At 38.2% G+C, this 22193-nt stretch overlaps 1 protein-coding gene across 4 annotated transcripts in view; it reads left to right on the top strand.

The window, feature by feature from the left end:
* The window catches only part of FNIP1 (folliculin interacting protein 1), a 148672-nt gene that overhangs the window by 119362 nt on the left and 7117 nt on the right, over positions 1–22193 (top strand). For all 4 annotated transcript variants that reach the window (XM_003829326.5, XM_003829325.5, XM_063604216.1 and 1 more), the window contains 3 exons: positions 3563–4982; positions 5859–6027; positions 19082–19279. In XM_003829326.5, the coding sequence (XP_003829374.1) occupies positions 3563–4982; positions 5859–6027; positions 19082–19279 (1787 nt within the window). The remainder of the gene's footprint in view (positions 1–3562; positions 4983–5858; positions 6028–19081; positions 19280–22193) is intronic.

Here is a 22193-nt window from a genome sequence, read left to right as displayed (position 1 = left end):
CCAAGGTGCTGGGATTACAAGCATGAGCCACCACACCTGGCCCAACACATATTTAAAGTACACAGTTTGGGCTAGGTGCAGTGGCTCATGCCTGTAATCCTGGCACTTTGGGAGGCTGAGGTGGGTGGATTACTTGAGGTCAGGAGTTCGAAACCAGCCTGGCCAACATGGTGAAACCCTGCCTCTACTGAAAATACAAAACAATGGCTGGGCACAGTGGCTCACGCCTGTAATCTCAGCACTTTGGGAGGCCAAGGCAGGCGGATCATGAGGGCAGGAGATCGAGACCATCCTGGCTTAACACGGTGAAATCCCATCTCTACTAGAAGTACAAAAAATTAGCTGGGCGTGGTGGTGGGCGCCAGCTACTCAAGAGGCTGAGGCAGGAGAATGGTGTGAACCCAGGAGGCGGAGCTTGCAGTGAGCCGAGATCATGCCACTGCACTCCATCCTGGGCAACAGTGCAAGACTCTGTCTCAAAAAAAAAAAAATTAGCTGGGCGTGGTGGCAGGCGCCTATAATCCCAGCCACTTAGGAGGCTGAGGCAGGAGAATCCCTTGAACCTGGAGGCAGAGGTTGCAATGAGCCGAGATCATGCACCATAGCCTGGGTGACAGAGCGAGAGTCTGTCTCAAAAAAAATAAAGCAATTTGATACGTTTCGCATATATGCCTCTGAAACCATCACCACAATCAAAATGGTAATCATATTGCATCACTTCCAAAAGTTTCCTTATGCCTTTTTGTAATCTCTTCCTCCTCCTCCTCCCCATCTCCTTCTCCCCAACTTCTCTGTTCCTCTTCCACCATCCCTAGGCAGCCACTGGCCTACTTTCTGTCATGGTAGATTACTTGCATTTTCTAGAGTTTTATATGAATGGAATCATGCAGTATATACTTTGTTTGATCTCATTCATTCAATATAATTCAGATTCACCTATTTTGTATGTATTAATGGTTCATTCCTTTTTAATGCTGAGTAGTATTCCATTGCATGGACCTTTTTAAAATCAAATTATTAGTAGTATTTTTTAAATTGGGACATTTAAATCCTTTTTTAATTCTACAATCATTTGTTGACTGTCTAAGGCTCTGTTTAAAAAGCACAGAGGCTGTAAAGATGAATGATTTGGAAATTGCCCTCAAGAAGTCGACAGTCTAAGACTGTAGGTAATATATATGCAGACAACAATGATAATTCAAGGAGGAACTATAAGAGAAATGAAAAGTTTAGTGAGAGTTCAACAGGGGAGCCTACTTTTGTCCAAGTGAGGATGCTTAGGTGGGAAGCTATGGACTGGCAGAGATATTGAGGAAAGGGACAGGACATCACATGAGTAAAGAGTAGTCTAGGTGTTAAAAGTGCAGAGCATATTCAGTGGTCCAGTTTAACTGGGGCTTTGTGCGAATAAGGATGATTTCTTCTTCTGACTGCCAAGAAGGAGGATAAGTATAAGAAAATAAAGCTGGAAAAGTAAAGTGGGAATCATGAAAGATTCACTTGCCATGCCAAAGCAATTTCAACTTACTTGGTAATTTGTGGGAATTGTGGGAGTAGTTTAGAACAGTGGCATGGTGATATTTGAGCCAGTGTGTTAGCCAGAAGAGAAAATTTATCATAATAGTATCTATAGCTTATATTTATTTGAGACCTATCTATATTTGTTCCTTTAAAAAGTGTGAGGGCTTTGTAAAGTAAAAATAGAGGATTTTAAATGTGTATACTGACAACTTCAAAAATTGAATTAAGTTGAAATTAATGGCTTTGTATTCTTTTTTTTTCTTTCTTTCTTGAGACAGGGTCTCACGCTATTGCACAGGCTGGAGTGTGGTGGTGCGATCACAGCTCACTGCAGCCTCAACTTCCTGGGCTCAGGTGATTCTTCCGCCTCAGCCTCTCAGGTAGCTGGGATTACAGGTGCGCGCCACCACGCCCAGCTAATTTTCTGTATTTTTTTGTAGAGACAAGGGTTTCGCCATGTTGCCCAGGCTGGTCTTGAACTCCCGGGCTCAAGTGATCAGCCTGCTTCCACCTCCCCAAATGCTGGGATTACATGTGTAAGCCACCATGCCCAGCCCTATTCTCCATAGTTTTGGCACTGAAATTACTGGTTTAATTTGAAGTATAGCATAAATATAGAAATGCTAATTTCTAGTCCTGCCCCCCTCACCTCCCCTGCTTTTAACATAATGGCTAGTCATGTTTAGAATGGATTCAAAAGTGAAAATGAACTGCATGGCTGAACTTGTTGCCCTTTCTTTTCCTTTTAGTAAGGATGAGTCTCTCTTCCTGCCCTTTCTGGCCTATCCTGAGTACCCAACCCTCTAGGGAATGGAAGGGGAAAATAGGCTTTTACAAACATGGGAGCTGGTGGGGTGGGGTGCTGGCTAGAGGAACAACAGTTAAAGTTCAGAGATATGACTTACTTTTTTATTTTATTTTTTTATTTTTTTGAGACAGAGTCTTGCTCTTGTTGCCCAGGCTGGAGTGCAGTGGTGTCATCTCGGCTCAGTGCACCCTCTGCCTCCTGGGTTCAAGTAATTCTCCAGCCTCAGCCTCCCAAGTAGCTGGGACTACAGGTGCCCCCAACACCACCTGGCTAGTTTTTGTATTTTTAGTAGGTACAGGGTTTTACCATCTTGGCCAGGCTGGTCTTGAACTCCTCGTCTCAAGTGATCCACCCATCTCGGCCTCTCAGAGTGCTGGAATTACAAGCATGAGCCACTGTGCCCGGCCCCAGAGATATGATTTAAATCAGGAATGGTTAAGTGTGTGGTGTGACGACTATAGCTTTGCTCCATTTTACCACTACTCCTTTCCTCTCCTTGCAAGCCAGCGGATATTGTGCTTTGTCTTTTCTTGATTGGACACAGCTACAGAATCCTTGTGTACATAGTACTTCAGGCAGTACTTCTCTAACCAGGTAAAAATGCTCTGCATGGAGCCTGTGTTAGAGAATATTCTTGGGATATGTGAGTTTCAGAACTGACTCTTTGCTTGAGGTTTCTGAACCATAGCATTTGTTTAAAGAGGAAACCAGAAAACCCTTAAATTCACCTTTCTCTCTGGTTAAGATTATTCATCTCATCTTCCTCCCTTGAATAGTCACTCATCTGTTAAAGAACTAAGAGTGAGGCCAGGCATGGTGGCTCACGCCTGTAATCCCAGCACTTTGGGAGGCCAGGGCCAGTGGATTGCTTGAGCCCAGGAGCTCAAGACCACCCTAGGAAACATGGCAAAACTCTGTCTCTACAAAAAAAAAAATACAAAAAATTAGCCAGGCATGGTGGCACGCACTTATAGTCCCAGCTACTCAGGAGGCTGAGGTAGCAGGATCACCTGAGCCTAGGAGGCTGAGGCTGCAGTGAACCGTGATTGTACCACTGCACTCCAGCCAGGATTACAGTGTGAGACCCTGTCTCAAAAAAAAAAACAAAAAAAAAAACGAGTAAAACCTAAACTATTACTCATACAGTAAGAGTAGGTTTCTGATAATTAAAAATAGCTTACTTAGCTGTGTCAGTAAAGGACATGTCCAATAACTGATTTTTTTCCGTTACAGGAGACTTGTATGGCGCTATTGGCTCTCCCGTCCGGTTAGCAAGGACTGTGGTAGTTGGCAAACGACAAGACATGGTCCAGAGGCTACTTTATTTTCTTACTTATTTTATAAGATGCTCTGAACTTCAAGAAACGCATCTTTTAGAAAATGGAGAAGATGAAGCCATCGTTATGCCAGGCACAGTAATTACTACCACTTTAGAGAAAGGTGAAATAGAAGAATCAGAGTATGTCCTTGTCACAATGCATAGAAACAAAAGCAGTTTGCTCTTTAAAGAGTCAGAAGAAATAAGAACTCCCAATTGTAACTGTAAATATTGCAGTCATCCACTCCGTGGGCAAAATGTAGAGAACATTTCACAACAAGAGAGAGAAGATATTCAAAACAGCTCTAAGGAGCTGCTAGGAATTTCAGATGAGTGCCGGATGATTTCTCCTTCTGACTGCCAAGAAGAAAATGCTGTTGATGTTAAACAGTACAGAGATAAATTAAGAACTTGCTTTGACGCCAAGTTAGAGACAGTTGTTTGCACAGGATCTGTTCCAGTAGACAAATGTGCATTGTCAGAGTCAGGCTTAGAGCCAACAGAGGAAACATGGCAGAGTGAGAAGTTGCTGGATTCAGACAGTCACACAGGCAAAGCAATGAGATCCACAGGAATGGTTGTGGAAAAAAAACCTCCAGATAAGATTGTGCCTGCTTCATTTTCTTGTGAGGCTGCCCAGACAAAGGTTACTTTCCTGATTGGGGATTCTATGTCACCTGATTCAGATACTGAGCTTCGAAGTCAGGCAGTGGTGGATCAGATTACCAGACATCACACCAAACCATTGAAGGAAGAAAGAGGGGCTATTGATCAGCATCAAGAAACTAAACAAACAACCAAGGACCAATCTGGAGAGTCTGATACACAGAACATGGTTTCTGAAGAGCCCTGTGAACTTCCCTGTTGGAATCATTCAGACCCAGAAAGCATGAGCTTATTCGACGAATATTTTAATGATGATTCAATCGAAACCAGGACTATTGATGATGTTCCATTTAAAACAAGTACAGATAGTAAAGACCATTGCTGTATGTTAGAGTTTTCAAAAATATTGTGTACAAAAAATAACAAGCAGAACAATGAATTTTGTAAATGTATAGAAACAGTTCCCCAAGATTCATGTAAAACCTGCTTTCCTCAGCAGGACCAAAGAGATACACTCTCCATTCTTGTCCCCCATGGGGATAAAGAGAGTTCAGATAAAAAAATTGCTGTAGGAACTGAATGGGACATTCCAAGAAATGAAAGTTCAGACAGTGCCCTTGGGGATAGTGAAAGTGAAGATACAGGTCATGATATGACTAGACAAGTTAGCAGTTATTATGGAGGAGAGCAAGAAGATTGGGCAGAAGAGGATGAGATACCTTTTCCTGGGTAAGTAGGAAGTTTTCACCTATAATGGGCCCTATATAAATATGTACCATTCTCTTTTTTAGCTGTTCTCTGAAGGTTAGTATAAAAGAGATCATTGTTCTGGATAGCTCTCTTGTTTTCATATTCTCTTAACTCATAAGAAGGAGTAAAGGCTAAGCTCCAGAAACACCCTGGAAAGGTTTTATGAAGACCTCAAAGAAAAGTTAAAGGATCTGGTTGATAAGTAGAAGATTTCTTACTGCTTAGAAGGTTTCAAGCCATTTAGGAGTGACTTATGCCCCCCAAAGGACATATGCTGAGCCTGGCAGTTAGGGAGCACTAATACCTGAGATGTTAGAATAGCTGTTAGAAATAGATTTGGCCAAGACTAAGAGGAAAACAGAGAATGTATACTTTGGGTCAAGTATGCAAGGAGAATATTCATGCTTGAGAAACATTACATACCCAGCTTTGGACTTGTGAGGCATTTAATTGTTTTGTTTTAGATGATTGTTTTCATAATCTGATTGTATTAAGAATGTGCTACAAACACAAGGTACAATTCTCTTAAAGTCTCTTAGGAAAGATTGATCCTCACTTCATTACTCAGTTGCTCATCAGACCTTCTTCTCTGAATAAGAAGGAGTATTTTATTTTCTGATAGAGCACTTGAGCCAGTTTTTAAATAACGATGATTTTACTCTTGATTTTACTATTATTACCATTTTACTCTTAATTTTTACGATTGTTACCATTATATAAGGATGATTTTACACTTGATTTTAATACAGACTAGTGTTAAATATGGACAAGTAGAATTCACTTTTTTTTTTTTTTTTTACTGGTTAAATATATTTATTACTAATTAAATGTCTTTTGGGGGCATTTTTCTTCCAGGTCAAAGTTAATCGAAGTGAGTGCTGTTCAGCCCAACATTGCCAACTTTGGGAGGTCCTTGCTGGGTGGCTACTGCTCATCTTATGTGCCTGACTTTGTTCTTCAAGGAATTGGGAGTGATGAGAGGTTCCGTCAGTGTCTGATGTCAGATTTATCTCATGCTGTGCAGGTGAGTGACCTTCACTGTTCTTGAGTTTATTTAGAAGAAACTCTGTTAAGCAGCAGAACCCAAAATTGCCTTATATTTTTGGTCATACTTTTTACAACACAATCATTGTTCTCTGAATCCATCATTTTATATTCAGTGCCCGTATCTTTGTATCTGTCACTGTGAAAGCAAATAAATTTCCAGAAATCTATCCATATGGATATCTGAAATACAGAAAGTACTTTATGTATTCATGGATGTCCATCAACTAGGTTATTTATAGTATCAAAAATTTGCAAGTGCTTAAGTTTGAATGGAATTATTTTCTTAATTTCCTTTTCAGATTACTCATTGCTTACATATAGAAGTGGGGTTGGCTTTTGTGTATTGATCTTATATCCTTTGGTCTTTCTGAAACTCTTATTAGTCTATTCATTTTTCTGTATAGGTTCCCTAAGGTTTTCTACACACAGGCTCATGTTATCAGTGAACAGATAGTTTTAAATCTTTCTTAACAATCTGGATGCCTTTTGTCCCCGCTGCCCCCGACTTTTTTTTTTTTTTTTGACTCATTGTACTGGCTAGAATTTTCAATACAATGTTGCATGGAAGTGGTGACCATGGACATCGTTGCCTTATTCCTGATCTTAGGGGAAAGACATTGTATCCTTCATGATTAAGTATGTTGTTAGTTGTAAGGTTTTTGTGATGCCCTTTATTAGATGGAAGAAGTTCCCTTTTTATTTTTATTTTGTTTAACTGAATACTTCTTTTAGAGACAGGCAGCTCTCTTTTATTCCTAGTTTTGAGACGGTTTGGTTTTTTTTGTCCATCCCTTAGTCATGAATGAGTGTGGGATTTTGTCATATGCTTTTTCTCAATGTCTATTGAGATTGTATTGTCGTATCATTTTTCATCTTTAAACTATTAATGTCATGGATTTCATTAATTAATTTTTAGATGTTAAACCAACCATTGTATTCCTAGGAAGCAATCCCCACTCTGTCATGGTATATAATTTTTTTTATGTGTTGCTGGATTTGATTTACCAATATTTTATTATGGACATTGGAGTCTATATTCATGAGAAATATTGCTTTTTAGTTTTCTTGTGATGTCTTTGTCTAGCTCTGATATCAGGATAATACTGGCACATCCTCTATTTTCTGGAAGAGTTTCCAGAAGATTAGTACTACTTTTTTTCTCTAAACGTTTGGTAGAACTCACTAGTGAAACCATCTGCATCCAGGCTTTTAAGAATAAGAATATTTTAAATTGCTAATTTAATTTCTTCACCTTTTATACATTTAGATTTTCTATTTGTTTCTGAGTCCATTTTGGTAATTTTTGTCTTTTAGGAATTTATTAGTTGCATTTAAGTGGCCTAATTTACTAGAATCAAGTTGTTTATATTATACACTTACAATCCTTTTAGTTTTTATAAGGTTGCTAGTGATGTCCCCTCTTTTGTTCCTGAATTTTGTAATGTGTGTTTTTGTTTGTTTGTTTTTCAAATGGTGAGGGCTTCTCCAAAGAGAAGTTCATTCGTGGTTTCACTTAAATTGTATATATTTTTTGCCCATATGCATCAAGGATTAGCAAGCTATGGACAGTGGGCCAAATTGTCCTGCTTTTTATAGATGAAGTTTTATTAGAACACAACCACAGTCATTCATTTATATGCTTCTGGCTATGTTCATGCCTAACAGCAGAGTTGAGTTATTGAGACAGAGACTTTTCAGCCCCCAAACCTAAAATATTTCCTGTTGGTTCTTATTTTATTTTATTTTATTTTTCTTGAGACAGAGTCTAGCTCTGTTACCCAGGCTGGAGTACAGTGGTCCCATCTCAGCTTACAGTAACTTCTGCCTCCCAGGTTCAAGTGATTCTCTTGCCTCAGCCTCTGGAGTAGCTGGGATTATAGGCGCCCACCACCACACCTGCCTAATTTTTGTATTTTTAGTAGAGATGAGGTTTCACCATGTTGGCCAGGTTGGTCTGGAACTCCGACCTCAGGTGATCCACCCACCTCAGCCTCCCAAAGTGCTGGGATTATAGGCGTGAGCCACCGCACCTGGCCAAATCTGACAAATTTCGATCTGTTGTATTTTCAGTTTCATTCATTTCAAAATGTTTTTACATTTTGCTTGTAATTTCTTTGACTTATGAGTTATTTAGAAGTATGCTGTTTAATTTACAAATATTTATGGAATTCTCAAAAGTTGTTTTGCTGTTGGTTTCTAATTTAATTCCATTATGGTTGGAGAACCTACTTTGTTCACCTCTTGTAAATTTATTGAGACTGTTTTATGGCACTTGAAAAGAATATATATTCTGCTTTTGTTGAAATGTTCTATAGCTATCAGGTCAAGTTAGATAACCTTTAGATAATAGTCTTAATTAAGTCTTTTATGTCCGTGCTGATTTTCAGTTTGTTTCTGCCATCAATTATTGAGAATGAAGTATTGAAGTCTTCAGCTATTGTTTGGTTGAATTTTCTATTTCTCCCTTCAATTGTACATATCACTTTAATACTTTGCTTTAATAACAAAATCTGGCCACCTCTCAATTTAAAAAGTTAATAAAGAAATAGAGAGGCCCGGAATGGTGGCTCACGCCTATAATCCCAGCACTTTGGGAGGCCGAGGTGGGTGGATTACTTGAGGTCAGTAGTTTGTGACCACCCTGGCCAACATGGTGAAACCCTGCCTCTACAAAAATACAAAAATTAGCTGGGTGTGGTGGCATGTGCCTGTAATCCCAGCTGCTTGGGAGGCTGAGGCAGGAGAATCACTTGAATCCAGGAGGTAGAGGTTGCAGTGAGCCGAGATCACGCCACTGCACTCCAGCCTGGGCAACAGAGCAAGACAACCATTTCAAAACAAACAAACAAACAAACAAACAAACAAAAAAACAGAAGTGAAGAAAGCCAAGTGGGAAATTATGGATGAGAAAATGTGGCTTAGTGAGCAACAGTCAATTGTTAGCCAATAAGGTTTAAACCTTCTGTGTCTGTAGAAAGTTACCTAAGTTGTAAAGTTTGGTGTTTTATTGTATAGTAGAGAAATTATGACAAATATAGATAAAAACAATTTGTGAGAAAAACTTATCAGAACTTGTGATCTTCATATTTAAAGGCTAGTTTGCCCAGCTTTTGAATACCAATCAAATAAATATTTATTGACCTACTGTGTTCTGAATATAGTGCCAGTACTCCAAGGGATATATGTATGAAAAAGAAAAAGTTTCTGACTTCAAGTTTTTAACTTAGCAACAGAGAAAATAAGGCCAAGTGTATGAATAAATGTAGTATAAAACATAACAAAAGTAGTGCCTGAGGAAGATACTTGAATGTATTATTGCTTCAAAGGACAGATTTTTTATCAGTTGGTGGTATGGATGCCCTTCAGGGTAAAGGAACCGTTTCTAGTTTTTTCAATGCTTCCCTCCCAATACCTGATGAAGTGCCTACTATTTGTTGAATTACTTGGTTAAGGAATTGTATATGAGTTCTTCTAATGCACTCTGTGTCTTCTAATGCATTCTTGTCTTTCTTTATGTCTGATCCTAGTTGCTTAGTCTCTTTTCTTCTTTCATCTGTACCCATCGCCAAACACAGTATCTTTTGACTTTCTCTGTGAAAGCCTGGCGTTGGAAAACATTGCTGCCTCCTACTGAAGATAAAGACAACATTTTGATTTTAAGGGTTTCTTCCTGCTATTATAGGATGAATAATAATAATAGTATTTAGTTTTGCCTTACTGTGTCCCAGGCACTTAAGTGTACTATTTCACTTAATCTTATAATAATCCTTTGAGGTACTTATTCTTGTTATCTTTGTGTTTCAGATATGGCTCAGAGAAGTTTTTAAGTTACATAGATGGGGAATGGCAAAACTAGAATTCAGTTCTTAACTGCCTGTTCTTAAGCTGCTATGCCATACTGTTACTAAAACTGATGAACAAAGAGTAATACAAATAGCAAAATCACCATTACAAAGTTATAAGACTTTTATATTAGTGGTCCCAGGTCTGTTGCTCTTGGATTCCTTCCACTATGGTAAAAAGGAAGGAGCTATTTGTCTTTCCCTCTCTGTTTTAGTAATTGGGTTTCTAGTCTTTCCTTCTCATATTTTCATTTAGTCATGTAAGTATACTATCAAAGCACTATTATAGAAAAATTTGACAAAAAGAAAAATAAAATACCTTCAATCTCAGCACTGACAAGTTGTTGAACTTTGTTATCAATCATTTTTCCAAAGCATGTATAGGATTTCTAAAAAAATTATTTGGCCAGGCACGGTGGCTCACAGCTGTAATCTCAGCACTTTGGGAGGCCGAGGTAGGCAGATCATGAGGTCAGGAAATCAAGACCATCCTGGCTAACACAGTGAAACCTCATCTCTGCTAAAAATACAAAAATTTAGCCAGGCATGGTGGTGGAGCTACTACGGAGGCTGAGGCAGGAGAATGGCCTGAACCCAGGAGGCGGAGCTTGCAGTGAGGTGAGATCACGCCACTGCACTCCAGCCTGGGCGAAGAGCGAGACTCCGACTCAAAAATAACAAAAACAAACAAACAAACAAAAATTATTTTAGGCTAAGCGCTGTGACTCATGCCTGTAATCCCAGCACTTTGGGAGGCCAAGGTGGGCAGATCATGAGGTCAAGAGTTCGAGACCAGTCTGGCCAACATAGTGAAACCCCGTCTCTGCTAAAAATACAAAAAATTAGCTGGGTGTGGTGGTGGGCATCTGTAATCCCAGCTACTCGGGAGGCTGAGGCAGGAGAATCGCTTGAACCTGGGAGGCAGAGGTTGCTGTGAGCTGAGATTTCACCATTGCACTCCAGGCCAGGCGACAGCGAGACTCCGTCTCAAAAAAAAAAAAAAATCTATCTATCTATATAATTTTAATCCTTGCATACTTAAAGTTTATCATATTTAACATGAAATTTTTTTATGTGACTACATGGAAAAACATGTAGGAACCTTTTAATATATAAATAATGGAAGTGATACTTTAAAAAAATACAGTCTTCTGAATTATAAGAGGAGAGTGTCTTTTCTTTTTCTCCCTGATTTTTAATAAAGTAGCATTTTTCTTAATATATATTTATTATACAAAATGTTGAAATGTGAAGAAAGCCAAACACAAATTTTCCTAACTCTACCATCAGCTATTCTTATACAGAAACTTCCTCCAGGCATTAGGCAGCATTGTGGCTTCTCATAAAACCCAGAATTGGCCACTTATTGCCGGTATATCATAAGACAGAATACTTACTCTAGGAAAGCCTCAGTTTCTTTGGCTATAATGAAAGTAATACTGATGTTTGTTTACCAGACTTACACTGTGTGGTGATATTAGTCACACTGTGCTTTGCATCTTCTTGTTATGATTATTATTCTGTATGTATGTGTATTTATATATCATATATATGTCTGAAGCCTTATATATAAAAAGATATGCTTGTGTATATCTGTGTAAATACACAATATTTACACAGATAAATACACAATCATATCATTTTATATATAAATACACAGATATACACAAGCATATCTTTTTATATATAAGTATATATTTTTATATAGCTGAGTCCTTATATATAAAATATATGCATGTATATGTATATATACCCATATTTTTATACTCTTTATGATTTTATATTATCTGTTTTAAATTCTGCTTTTGTTACATAATAGTTAATGTAAGAATATTTCCCCATACTAACATAGTGTGTAAACATTATTTTTAATGTATATGGATTATTGCATGGTTTTGTCATAGTTTATGTTTCTCACCATTCTCCTATTGCTCTTTTTTTTTTTTTTTTTTTTTTTTGAGACAGGGGCTTGCTCTGTCATCCAGGTTAGAGTGCAGTGGCACGAACATGGCTTACTGGAGCCTTGAACTCCTGGGCTCAAGCAATCTCCCACCTCAGCTTGCCCAGTAGCTGGGACTGTAGGCACATGCCAGCATGCCTGGCTAATGTGTTTATTTTTTGTGAAGATGGGGTCTCGCTGTATTATCCAGGCTGGTCTCGAACTCTGGAGCCTCAAGTGATCCTCCCACCTCGGCCTCCCAAAAATCTTGTTCTAAAGAGAAAGCCAAGTTTCACCTTTGCATTAGTGTATTAGTAACATTAAACCCAATTCTTAATAAAACCTTATAAACAAACTGATTCAATCTTAGTTTAACCATAAGGTAAAATTTTAATAAACCTTTTTTAATCTTTTATAATTTTCTGTTAAGCAGTAGATCAATTCACTAAGAAAACCATGTTATTCAGACATGTGAGCCCAGATTTTGGCCCTGCATTAGTGTGCTCTTATTTCAGTGTTCAACATACAGAAAAATTAAATAATCCCCTTCAAATCTTAGCAAACTTGCTTATACCTACAGAACTTCCTTTATGAGATCAACCCTTCACAAACCCTCTACACCTTGCTTAAACCTTCAGTTTTGTCCCATTACTCTTTTAGGTTAAGACAATTGTTAAAACCCTCTGAGCTAGACAAAATTTCATTCCCTTTAACAAAAACCATATTCCCATGCCTTCTTATAGCCTCCCATCAAAACCACATTCTTTTTTCCTTCTACACCTTGTATATAAAACTGTTTTTCCAGTAGTCTCAAGTGCATGCTGCACTGTTAACTTTTAGCAAATTTTGTTTTTGGTGAGAAACCTAGTAAACAAGCAATTTTAACCATGTATAATATTGCAGAACCCATGACTTTTCCCAGCCTAGCCAGGGGACCTGCCTAACTCCCTATGTCTCCAGGCCTTACCTACAATCTATTGGCTGTAGAACAGACAAACAATTAGTAAAAGTCACAGAAGCAGTTTATCACCTTAAAGCATCCAGCAAACAGTGTTTGACCTTCCAAATTTAGACTAAATATATAAACTTTGAAGACATTTTCATTTTACTTTACCAATAATCTTCTTTTTTATTTACAAAAAGATTATTAGAGTCATGAGACCTACAGGGATTAAAGTTTCCATTTTTCTGACAATGTTTGATTCAAGCGCTTATTTTTCTTTAAGCCAATTAATTGGAGCTGTATATATAAACATCACACACACGACACATATAAATGCACAGAAACAGAGAATCAAGAAAAAATTCCATTGACTGAGAAGCTTTTGAAGGGAAGGCTGGAGCTTTCAAACAATATCTGTATATATAGCCCAAATATCAGCTATTTAATTAAGTCGATTTCTAACTGTGGAGCTCTCAAGAGAAAAATTCTTTTAAAATCTTTTATTGCCAGATTTCAGTGAGGACAAACTCTGACTTCTGAATCCTTTTACTAGAATTTTTTTGCCTTATTTTCAAGCTCTTTCATCATTTCCTTGATTGGCTCTGTTGTTAAGTTCTGTGTGCAACATCTGGACACAGTTTTCTCCAGCTGGAAGTTATTGTTTCAGGCTTGATGGCTTTCATGGCTTTTTCTGTAACAGCAATGGCATCTTCTATGGGGTGATTCTTCGGACTGTCATGATATTCTCTCCATTGGGGTTCTTTTCCGTAGCACTGACAATCATTTTTATAGAATATTGTGTTTAATGGTCCTTATGGCACCCTGATCTAGAGGCTGAGTTAGAGATGTGTTTAGGGGCAATTAGACCACTTCAACACTTTCAGTGTTAAACTCATAGGGTTCTGGGTGGCCAGGGGCATTGTCCAACATAAGAACTTTAAAAGGCAGTCGCTTACTGGCAAGGTACTTCTTGATTTTAGAAATAAAGCATGGGTGGGGCCAGGCGTGCTGGCTCACGCCTGTAATCCCAGCACCTTAGGAGGCCGAGGTGGGTGGATCATGAGGTCAGGAGTTCGAGACCAGCCTGGCCAACATAGTGAAAACCTGTCTCTACTAAAAATACACAAATCAGCCAGGCATGGTGGCAGGTGCCTGTAGTCCCAGCTACCTGAGAGTCTGAGTCAGGAGAAGCACTCGAACCTGGGAGTTGGAGGTTGCAGTGAGCTGTCTGGGCAACCCAGCGAGACTCTGTCTCAAAAAAAAAAAAAAAAAAAAAGGCATGGGTGGATTCAATCCAGAAAAAGAGTTTTTGTTTTTCAGGCTTTCTTGTTCTACTATCAGAAGACTAGCAGGGCTGGTGTTTATCTTTTTTCCTTCAAGGTCCAGAGGTTAGCAGCTCTTTATATAAGGGTAGTTCTGATCTTAATCATGACTGCATTTACACAAAACAGTGGAGTTAGCTTATCCCTTCCTGCCTTAAATCTTGGTGCTTGCTCCTGTTCCTTACTAATAAATGTACTTTGTGGCATCTTTTTCCATAATAGGATTCTTTCATCTGCAATAAAAACCTGTTCAGGCAGATACCTTTTGTCCTCTATGATTTTCTTGATGGTGTCCAAGAACTTGTGTATTGCCTCTTGGTCAGCAAAAGCTGTTATCTTGATATTTTTTAAGCTAAAACTCTTTCTAAAATTATCAAACCATCCTTTCCTAGCGTTAAATTCTCCAGCTTTAGATCCTTCACCCTCCTTTTGCTTTAAGTTGTCATATAATGACTTCATTTAAAAAATAATATTAGAGTCTTTAGTTAGAGCTTTCTTACAGCAACCCTGTACCCACATAAGAGCTGCATTTTCATTATGAGATTTAAAAGGTATTCTGCAAAAGTACCTGGTTTTCACACCTAGTGGCATTGCTGCAATGACAGCTTCACAAATTTCCTTTTCTTATTTTACAACTGTCCTCATGGTGGATTCATTGATCTTGAAATGATGGGTAACCACAGCTACTTAATCTATGGTCCATATCAAGCCATTCAAGTTTTTCTTGTAATATCTTAACTTCTCTCTACTTTTCTTGAGAGCATTTCCAGCATCACTAGTGGTACTCCATGTGGGTCCCATGATGTTATTCAGGGTTTGCTGTATCACACTAACCATGATGGAAAATACATGAGAACCTTTAAACATCAGTTTTGTTATCTTTTTGGCTTTTTGTTTTATTAGAGACAGAGTCTCACTCTGTCACCCAGACTGGAGTGCAATGGTGCAGTCATAGCTCACTGCAGCCTCAAACACCTGGGCTTAAGGGATCCTCCTGCCTTAGCCTCCCAAAAGAGATTAGTTTTTTTTTGTTTTGTTTTGTTTTTTTGTTTTTTGAGATGGAGTCTTGCTCTGTCACCCAGGCTGGAGTGCAGTGACGCAATCTTGGTTCACTGCAAGCTCCATCTCCCGGGTTCACGCCATTCTCCTGCCTCAGCCTCCGGAGTAGCTGGGATTGCAGGCGCCTGCCACCATGCCTAGCTAATTTTTTTTTTTTTTTTTTTTGTATTTTTAGTAGAGGCGAGGTTTCACTGTGTTAGCCAGGATGGCCTCGAAAAGAGATTAGTTTTTAACTGAGATATACTATTTATTGGAGAGCGGAACCGCTCCTGCAGAGATGATTAAGTTGGCAGGGTGTTTGAAGTACATACTTGCAACACTTGAGCTCTGGGCAATAGCAACAGGAAGTAGCTACAAAACTATTATAGTAGTGCAGTAGGTACTACAGCTAGTTTTATGCAGTTATGATTTAATACTATACATTTGTTAACATTTCTCTGGGCTGTGAATGTCACCTTGTATGCCTTGTAAGTGTGTAAGTTTTTATAAATTTTAACTTCTTATAGTAGATTTGTATTTTACAGTAGTAAATGATAAAATATACTACCTACATTTTTTTGTTTGTTCGTTTGTTTTGAGATGGGTCTTACTATGTTGCTCAGGTTAGTCTCTCGAACTACTGGGCTCAATTGATCCTCTCGCCTCTGCCTCCCCAGTAGCTGGGATTACAAATGCACACTACTGTGGCATGCATCCACATATATTTTATGTATTCATGACATGCCTAACTTTTCTTATTTTCTGTATTTCTAGGCTACACGGTTTTGTCTAAGTTTTTCAAATTGTTGCAAATTTCCAAAAACTTTACCCATATATTACATTGGAAAAAATTGGCATCTAAGTGGACCTGTAGTTCAAACCCATGTTGTTGGTCAGCTGAATATATTTCACAATATCACAGATGTATATATCTTTGCCAAAATTATATTTCCATAATTAAGTGATGAATAACAAAGTGATTTATCCCTGGCAAGAGATGAATAAATATTTGAATACTGTTTTATAAAAAACAAATATAAATTTGGGGCTCCATGGAAAATCTTCCCAAGGTATATTTTTGGACTTTTCCTTTGCCATTCTCTTCTTATTTCTCAATATCATTTCTCACAAAGGTAGCCATTTGCATCTACTTCTATTTCTGATTCTTACTCTTACCGAATTATCCATGTTCTTCTCCCATTTTTTTCACCAGTAGTCCTATCTATACACTTCAATGTCATAGTCCTATGTCCCTTTCACTGCGAAACTCCCTATCACACAGATCCCACAATTGCCCTCCTCTACTTCCCAGCACTTGGTTTCTGCTTCATCAGTAACACATTTTTTTTTTTAAAGCTAGATGTATTTATTTTGATCTCCCTCACAAGTCTATGAGTTCTGTTGTCTTTGTTTCTTTAGTTTCCAGGAAAGAGCTTTATTCAGAGTAGTTGTTCATTAACTAGGCAAAGGAATATCATTTGAGGATGCCAAACCTGGGCTTATCCAGGAGTAAACTTTTGTCCTTATTGTGGTACCTTATCCTAATTGTAGTAACATTAAAAGTTAGAGAGGAAAAGCCATTGGTCTCAGTATTTCATATTATAGTTTTAATCTCAGTCTTTTTGCTGCTATTCCATTTGGCCAGTAGTAAAAAAAAATCCTTACCTTTCCAAATACAGAAAAATATTAAAGGTAGGGTCACTATCTGTTTCTGGCAGACATGCTCTGTACTTAATTGTCATTTTTGGTCTTTGTTTGTAAATCGGGGGAAGGTAAGGACATAGCCATATGCCTTGTGGCTCTTTCATGACTATGTATATATGAGTCAAAATATTATTTTTCACTGTCTTAACATTTTTAACAATGAAAGTAAATGCTTGTGATAAAAATTCAAACAATAAGGGCTGGGTGCAGTGGCTCACGCCTGTAATCCCAGCACTTTGGGAGGCCAAGGTAGGTGGATTGCGAGGTCAGGAGTTCGAGACCAGCCTGACCTACATGGTGAAACCCTGTCTCTACTAAAAGTACAAAAATTAGCCGGGCGTGGTGGCACACACCTGTAATCCCAGCTACTCAGGAGGCTGAGGCAGGAGAATCACTTGAACCCGGGAGGTGGAGGTTGCAGTGAGCTGAGATCACGCCACTGTACTCCAGCCTAGGCTGGTGACAGAGTGAGACTGTCTCAAAAAAATAAATAAAAATTTAAAAATTCAAACAGTATAAAGATATACAGAGTAAAAAGTAGAAGTCCTTCATACTCTTAACATTCTTGCTTCACAGAGATCTTCAATACTTCATACTTGATTTGAGTATTTTCTTTCTTTTTTCTATACACTTTCATTTAGATGTAGATCTGAATTTTTAGAAACATAACTGTATGTATAGTGCCTTTTTTTTTTTTTTTTTGAGACGGAATTTCGCTCTTGTTGCCCAGGCTAGAGTGCAATGGCACGATCTCAGCTCACTGCAACCTCTGCCTCCCGGGTTCAAGCCATTCTCCTGCCTCAGCCTCCCAAGTAGCTGGGATTACAGGCATCTGCCACCATGCCCGGCTAATTTTTTGTATTTTTAGTAGAGTTGGGGTTTCACCATATTGGCCAGGTTGGTCTCAAACTCCTGACCTTAGGTGATCGGTCCACCTTGGCCTCCCAAAGTGCCTGCATTATAGGCGTGAGCTACCACGCCCAGCCTGAATTTTTTTTTTTTTCACTTAACAATGTGTCTTGGAGAACCCTGTTAGTATATTTTGATGTGTCCCATTTTTAACTGCTGTATTCATACTCTGGACAGATGTCTTAGTCAAACAGAAAAATCTAATTCATGTAGGCAGCAAAGCACTTCATGACATCAAGGAATACCTTCTCTGGTGCTGAGGGATATTAATGCCTGACATATTGGGATAGTTAGCACAGAATCTTACCATTGACTTATTTGTGTGAATAAGTCTTGTTTCTTTGTTGTTGTTGTTGTTTGTGTTTTTTTTAAGACAGGGTCTTACTCTTTGACCCACACTGGAGGGCTGTGGCACGGTTTTAGATCACTGCAATCTTGAATTCTTGGGTTCAAGCAATCATCCCACCTCAGCCTCCTAAGTAGCTGGGATCACAGGTGCATGCCACCATTCCTGGCTGATTTTTTAGATTTTTTTGTAGAGACGAGGTCTGGCTATGTTACTCAGGCTAGTCTCAAGCTCTTGGCCTTAAGCAGTCCTCCCACCTCAGCCTCCCAGTGTGCTGGGATTATATAGATGTGAGCCATGTCATCTGTCCTGTCCTGTCCTGTTCTGTTTTTAAAATGTTTGTCTCAGGCCAGGTGCAGTGTCTCACGCCTGTAATCCCAACACTTTGGGAGGCTGAGGTGGGTGGATCACAAGGTTAGGAGATCGAGACCATGGTGAAACCCCATCTCTACTAAAATACAAAAAATTAGTCAGGCGTGGTGGCGTGTGCCTGTAGTCCCAGCTACTTGGGAGGCTGAGGCAGGGGAATGGCTTGAACCTGGGAGGCGGAGGTTGCAGTGAGCTGAGATTGCACCACTGCACTCCAGCCTGGCTACAGAGCAAGACTCTGTCTGAAAATAAAATAAAATAAAATGTTTGTCTCTTTCAGGGTAAAAAAACATTTTCTTTCAATTGCCTGGCACATAGTAGACACTTAATACATTTGTCAAATTAATGAATGATCAAAAGACTGTTGAAAGTTAAGTTCTGGACTAAATAATACAAAGTCCTTATAATGAATACAAAGTCTCAATCTACGATGATATCTATAATATGTCTCAGGGTATTTGTTAATGAGTTAATTATTATTCTTGGTCAAGGAGATATTGAAATATTGAAGTTTAATTTTTTTTTCTGTTTTTGTTTAGTAAACCTTCATTGCTGAATTACCATTATCTTTGGAAACTTCATTTGCTAAACATAAGATGAATTATTCTTTTATTTCCAGCATCCAGTTTTGGATGAACCAATAGCAGAAGCTGTCTGTATTATAGCTGACATGGATAAATGGACTGTTCAAGTGGCCAGTAGCCAGAGACGAGTGACAGATAATAAATTGGGAAAGGAAGTATTGGTTTCCAGTCTTGTTTCCAATCTGCTTCATTCCACACTTCAGCTTTATAAGCATAACTTGTCTCCAAATTTTGTAAGTATGTGTAACACTGCTTGCATTACTTTAAGCACTGCTTAAAGCTTTCATCATTGTTTTTTCTGAAAAAAAGCTGTTAGGGACTGAATGTTTGTGTCATTACCCGAACTCATATATTGAAGCCCTAATTCCCAGTGTGACAGTATTTGGAGATAGGATCTTTGGGAGGTATCTAAGGTAAGATTAGATCTTGAGGGTGGGGTGCTCTGATGGTATTAGTGGCCTAAGAAGATGAGGAAGAGAAAGATTGTTCTGTCTCCACCATGTGAGGACACAGTGAGAAAACAGCTGTCTGCCAGCAGGAAGAGAGCCCTTACCAGAACCCAACCATGCTTGCACCTTGGTCTTGGATTTGTAGCTTCCAGAACTGTGAGAAAATAAATATCTGGGGTTTTTTGTTTGTTTGAGACAGTGTCTTAATCCCATCACCTGGGTTGGAGCACAGTAGTGCAATCTTGGCTCACTGCAGCCTCAACTTCTTGGGCTCAGGTGATCCTCCTGCCTTAGCCTGCTGAGTAGCAGGAACTACAGGCACGTGCTACCACGCCTGACTAATATTTTGCATTTTTTTAGTAGAGATGGCATTTTGCCCCATTGCCCAGGCTGGTCTCAGACTTCTGGTGTTCCTCCTGCCCCAGCCTCCCAAAGTGCTGAGATCACAGGCATGAGCCACCATTCCCAGCTATGTATCTGTTTTTTTTTTTTAATCCATCCAGTTTATGATACTTTGTTATGGCAGCCCAAGCTAAGACAGAAGGGGTTGTGTACATGTCTGTATGTTCTGATTTCAGCAGCCAGAATTTTTGATCATGTGTGGTATAGTCATGCAACATCTCCCAGCTTTGTGTAGAATGCCAGTACATTCTGGATCCTCATTGTCATGTCAGGACTTTTATTGATCTCTTTATAATACTGGTAACCTCTTTCTAAAGATCCCATTTCCAACTTTCAAGGTTCTTTCTTTCACTTATTAGGAGAACTATAACATACCATAGTTAAAAAGCTCTGTAGTTCAAGATGATAAAGGATATCTATGACAAACCCATAGCCAACATCACACTAAGTGGTGGAAGACTGAAAGTATTTCCCTAAGATTAGGAAAAAGACAATGAGACCCACTTTCCCTACTTCTGTTCAACATGCTACTGAGAGTTTTAGCCAGAGCAATCAGGCAAGAAAAATACAAAAGACTTCAAGATTGGAAAAGAGGAAATAAAATTATCTCTGTTTGCAGATGACATGATCTTCTCATACATAGAAAACATAAAGATTCCACAGAAAACTGGTAGAGCTAATAAGCAAATTAAGCAGATTTGCATAATACAAAACCCATAAAAATAAGTTGCATTTCTATATACTTATTCCAACAATGAACACTCTGAAAAGAAAACTAAGAAAACAATTCCACTTACAATAGCACCAAAAAGAATAAATTACTTAGGAACAAATTTAGGGAGACAAAAGACTCCCTTGTACACTATAAGGTATAAAACATTATTGATAGAAATTAAGGACATATATAAATGAAAGCACTTCCCATGCTCATGGATTGAAAGACTTAATATTATTAGGATATCATTACTACTCAAAGTTATCTACAGATTGAATGTAATCCCTATCAAAATCCAATTGATATTTTTTGCAGAAATAGAAAAACCCATCTTAAAATACATTAAGAATCTCGAGAGACCCCAAAGAGGTAAAACAATCTTGAAAAACAACAGTGTTGGTAGATTTCACATTTCTTGATTTCAAAACTTATTACAAAGCTACAGTAATCAAAACATTGTGCTACTGGCATAAGGACAGGTATATAGACCAATGGAATAGAATGGAGATCCTAAAAGTTAACCCTCACATATAAGTTTAATTGATTTTCAACAAAAGTGCCAAGACCATTCAACAGGGAAAGGAGTCTTTTCAACAAAAGATGCTGGATAGCCACATACAAAAGAATTATGCCACGTACAGAAATGAACTCCAAATGGATCAAAGATTTAAGAGCTAAAACTATAAAACTTACAAGAAAACCTAGGGGATAATCTTTGTGACATTGGATATGACAGTGACTTCTTGAATTTGAAACCAAAAGCATAGGTAACAAAAGTAAAAAAATAGATAAATTGGATTTCATCAAATTAAAAACTTTTGTTTATTAGCTATCAACAGAGTGAAAAGACAACCTATAAAATAGAAAATATTTGCAAATCATATATCTCAAAAGGGATTGATACTCAGAATATATAAATAACTCCTACAACTCAACAGGAAAAAAATAATTGAATTAAAAAATGGCAAAGGACTTGAATAGACATTTTGCCAAAGAAAATATACAAATGGCCAATAAGCACATGAAAATATGCTCAACATCATTAGTCATTAGGGAAATGCTAATAAAACCACAGTGAGCTGCTATTCAATACCTGTAAGGATGACTATGATAAAAAGAATCCACAAAAATTAGTAAGTATTGACCAAGATGTGGTGACCTTGGAACCCTCATGCATTGTTGATGGTAATGTAAAATGGTGCTGGAGCCGTGGAAAAGTTTGGCTGTTCCTCAAAAAGTTTAACATTGTATATTACCATATGATCTATTAATTCCACTTCTGCGTTTATACTCAAAACAATTAAAAGCAGGGATTCAGGCAGTATATACTCTTGTTCATAGAAACATTATTCTCAATCGCCAAACGTTAGAAATAACCCAAGCATCCATCAGCAAATGAATGGATAAACAAAATGTGGTATAATGTATACAATGCAATATTTATTCAGCCATGAAAAGGACTGAAATTCTAATACATGCTAAAACATGGATGAACCTCATAAGCATTATGCTAAGTGAAATAAACTAGACACAAAAGGACAAATATTGTATGATTCCACTTATATGAGATACCACAAATAG

This window comes from Pan paniscus, chromosome 4, assembly GCF_029289425.2.
Source record: "Pan paniscus chromosome 4, NHGRI_mPanPan1-v2.0_pri, whole genome shotgun sequence".
In the NCBI taxonomy this organism is placed as follows: Eukaryota; Metazoa; Chordata; class Mammalia; order Primates; family Hominidae; genus Pan; species Pan paniscus.
This window is presented reverse-complemented; position numbering and strand designations above follow the sequence as displayed.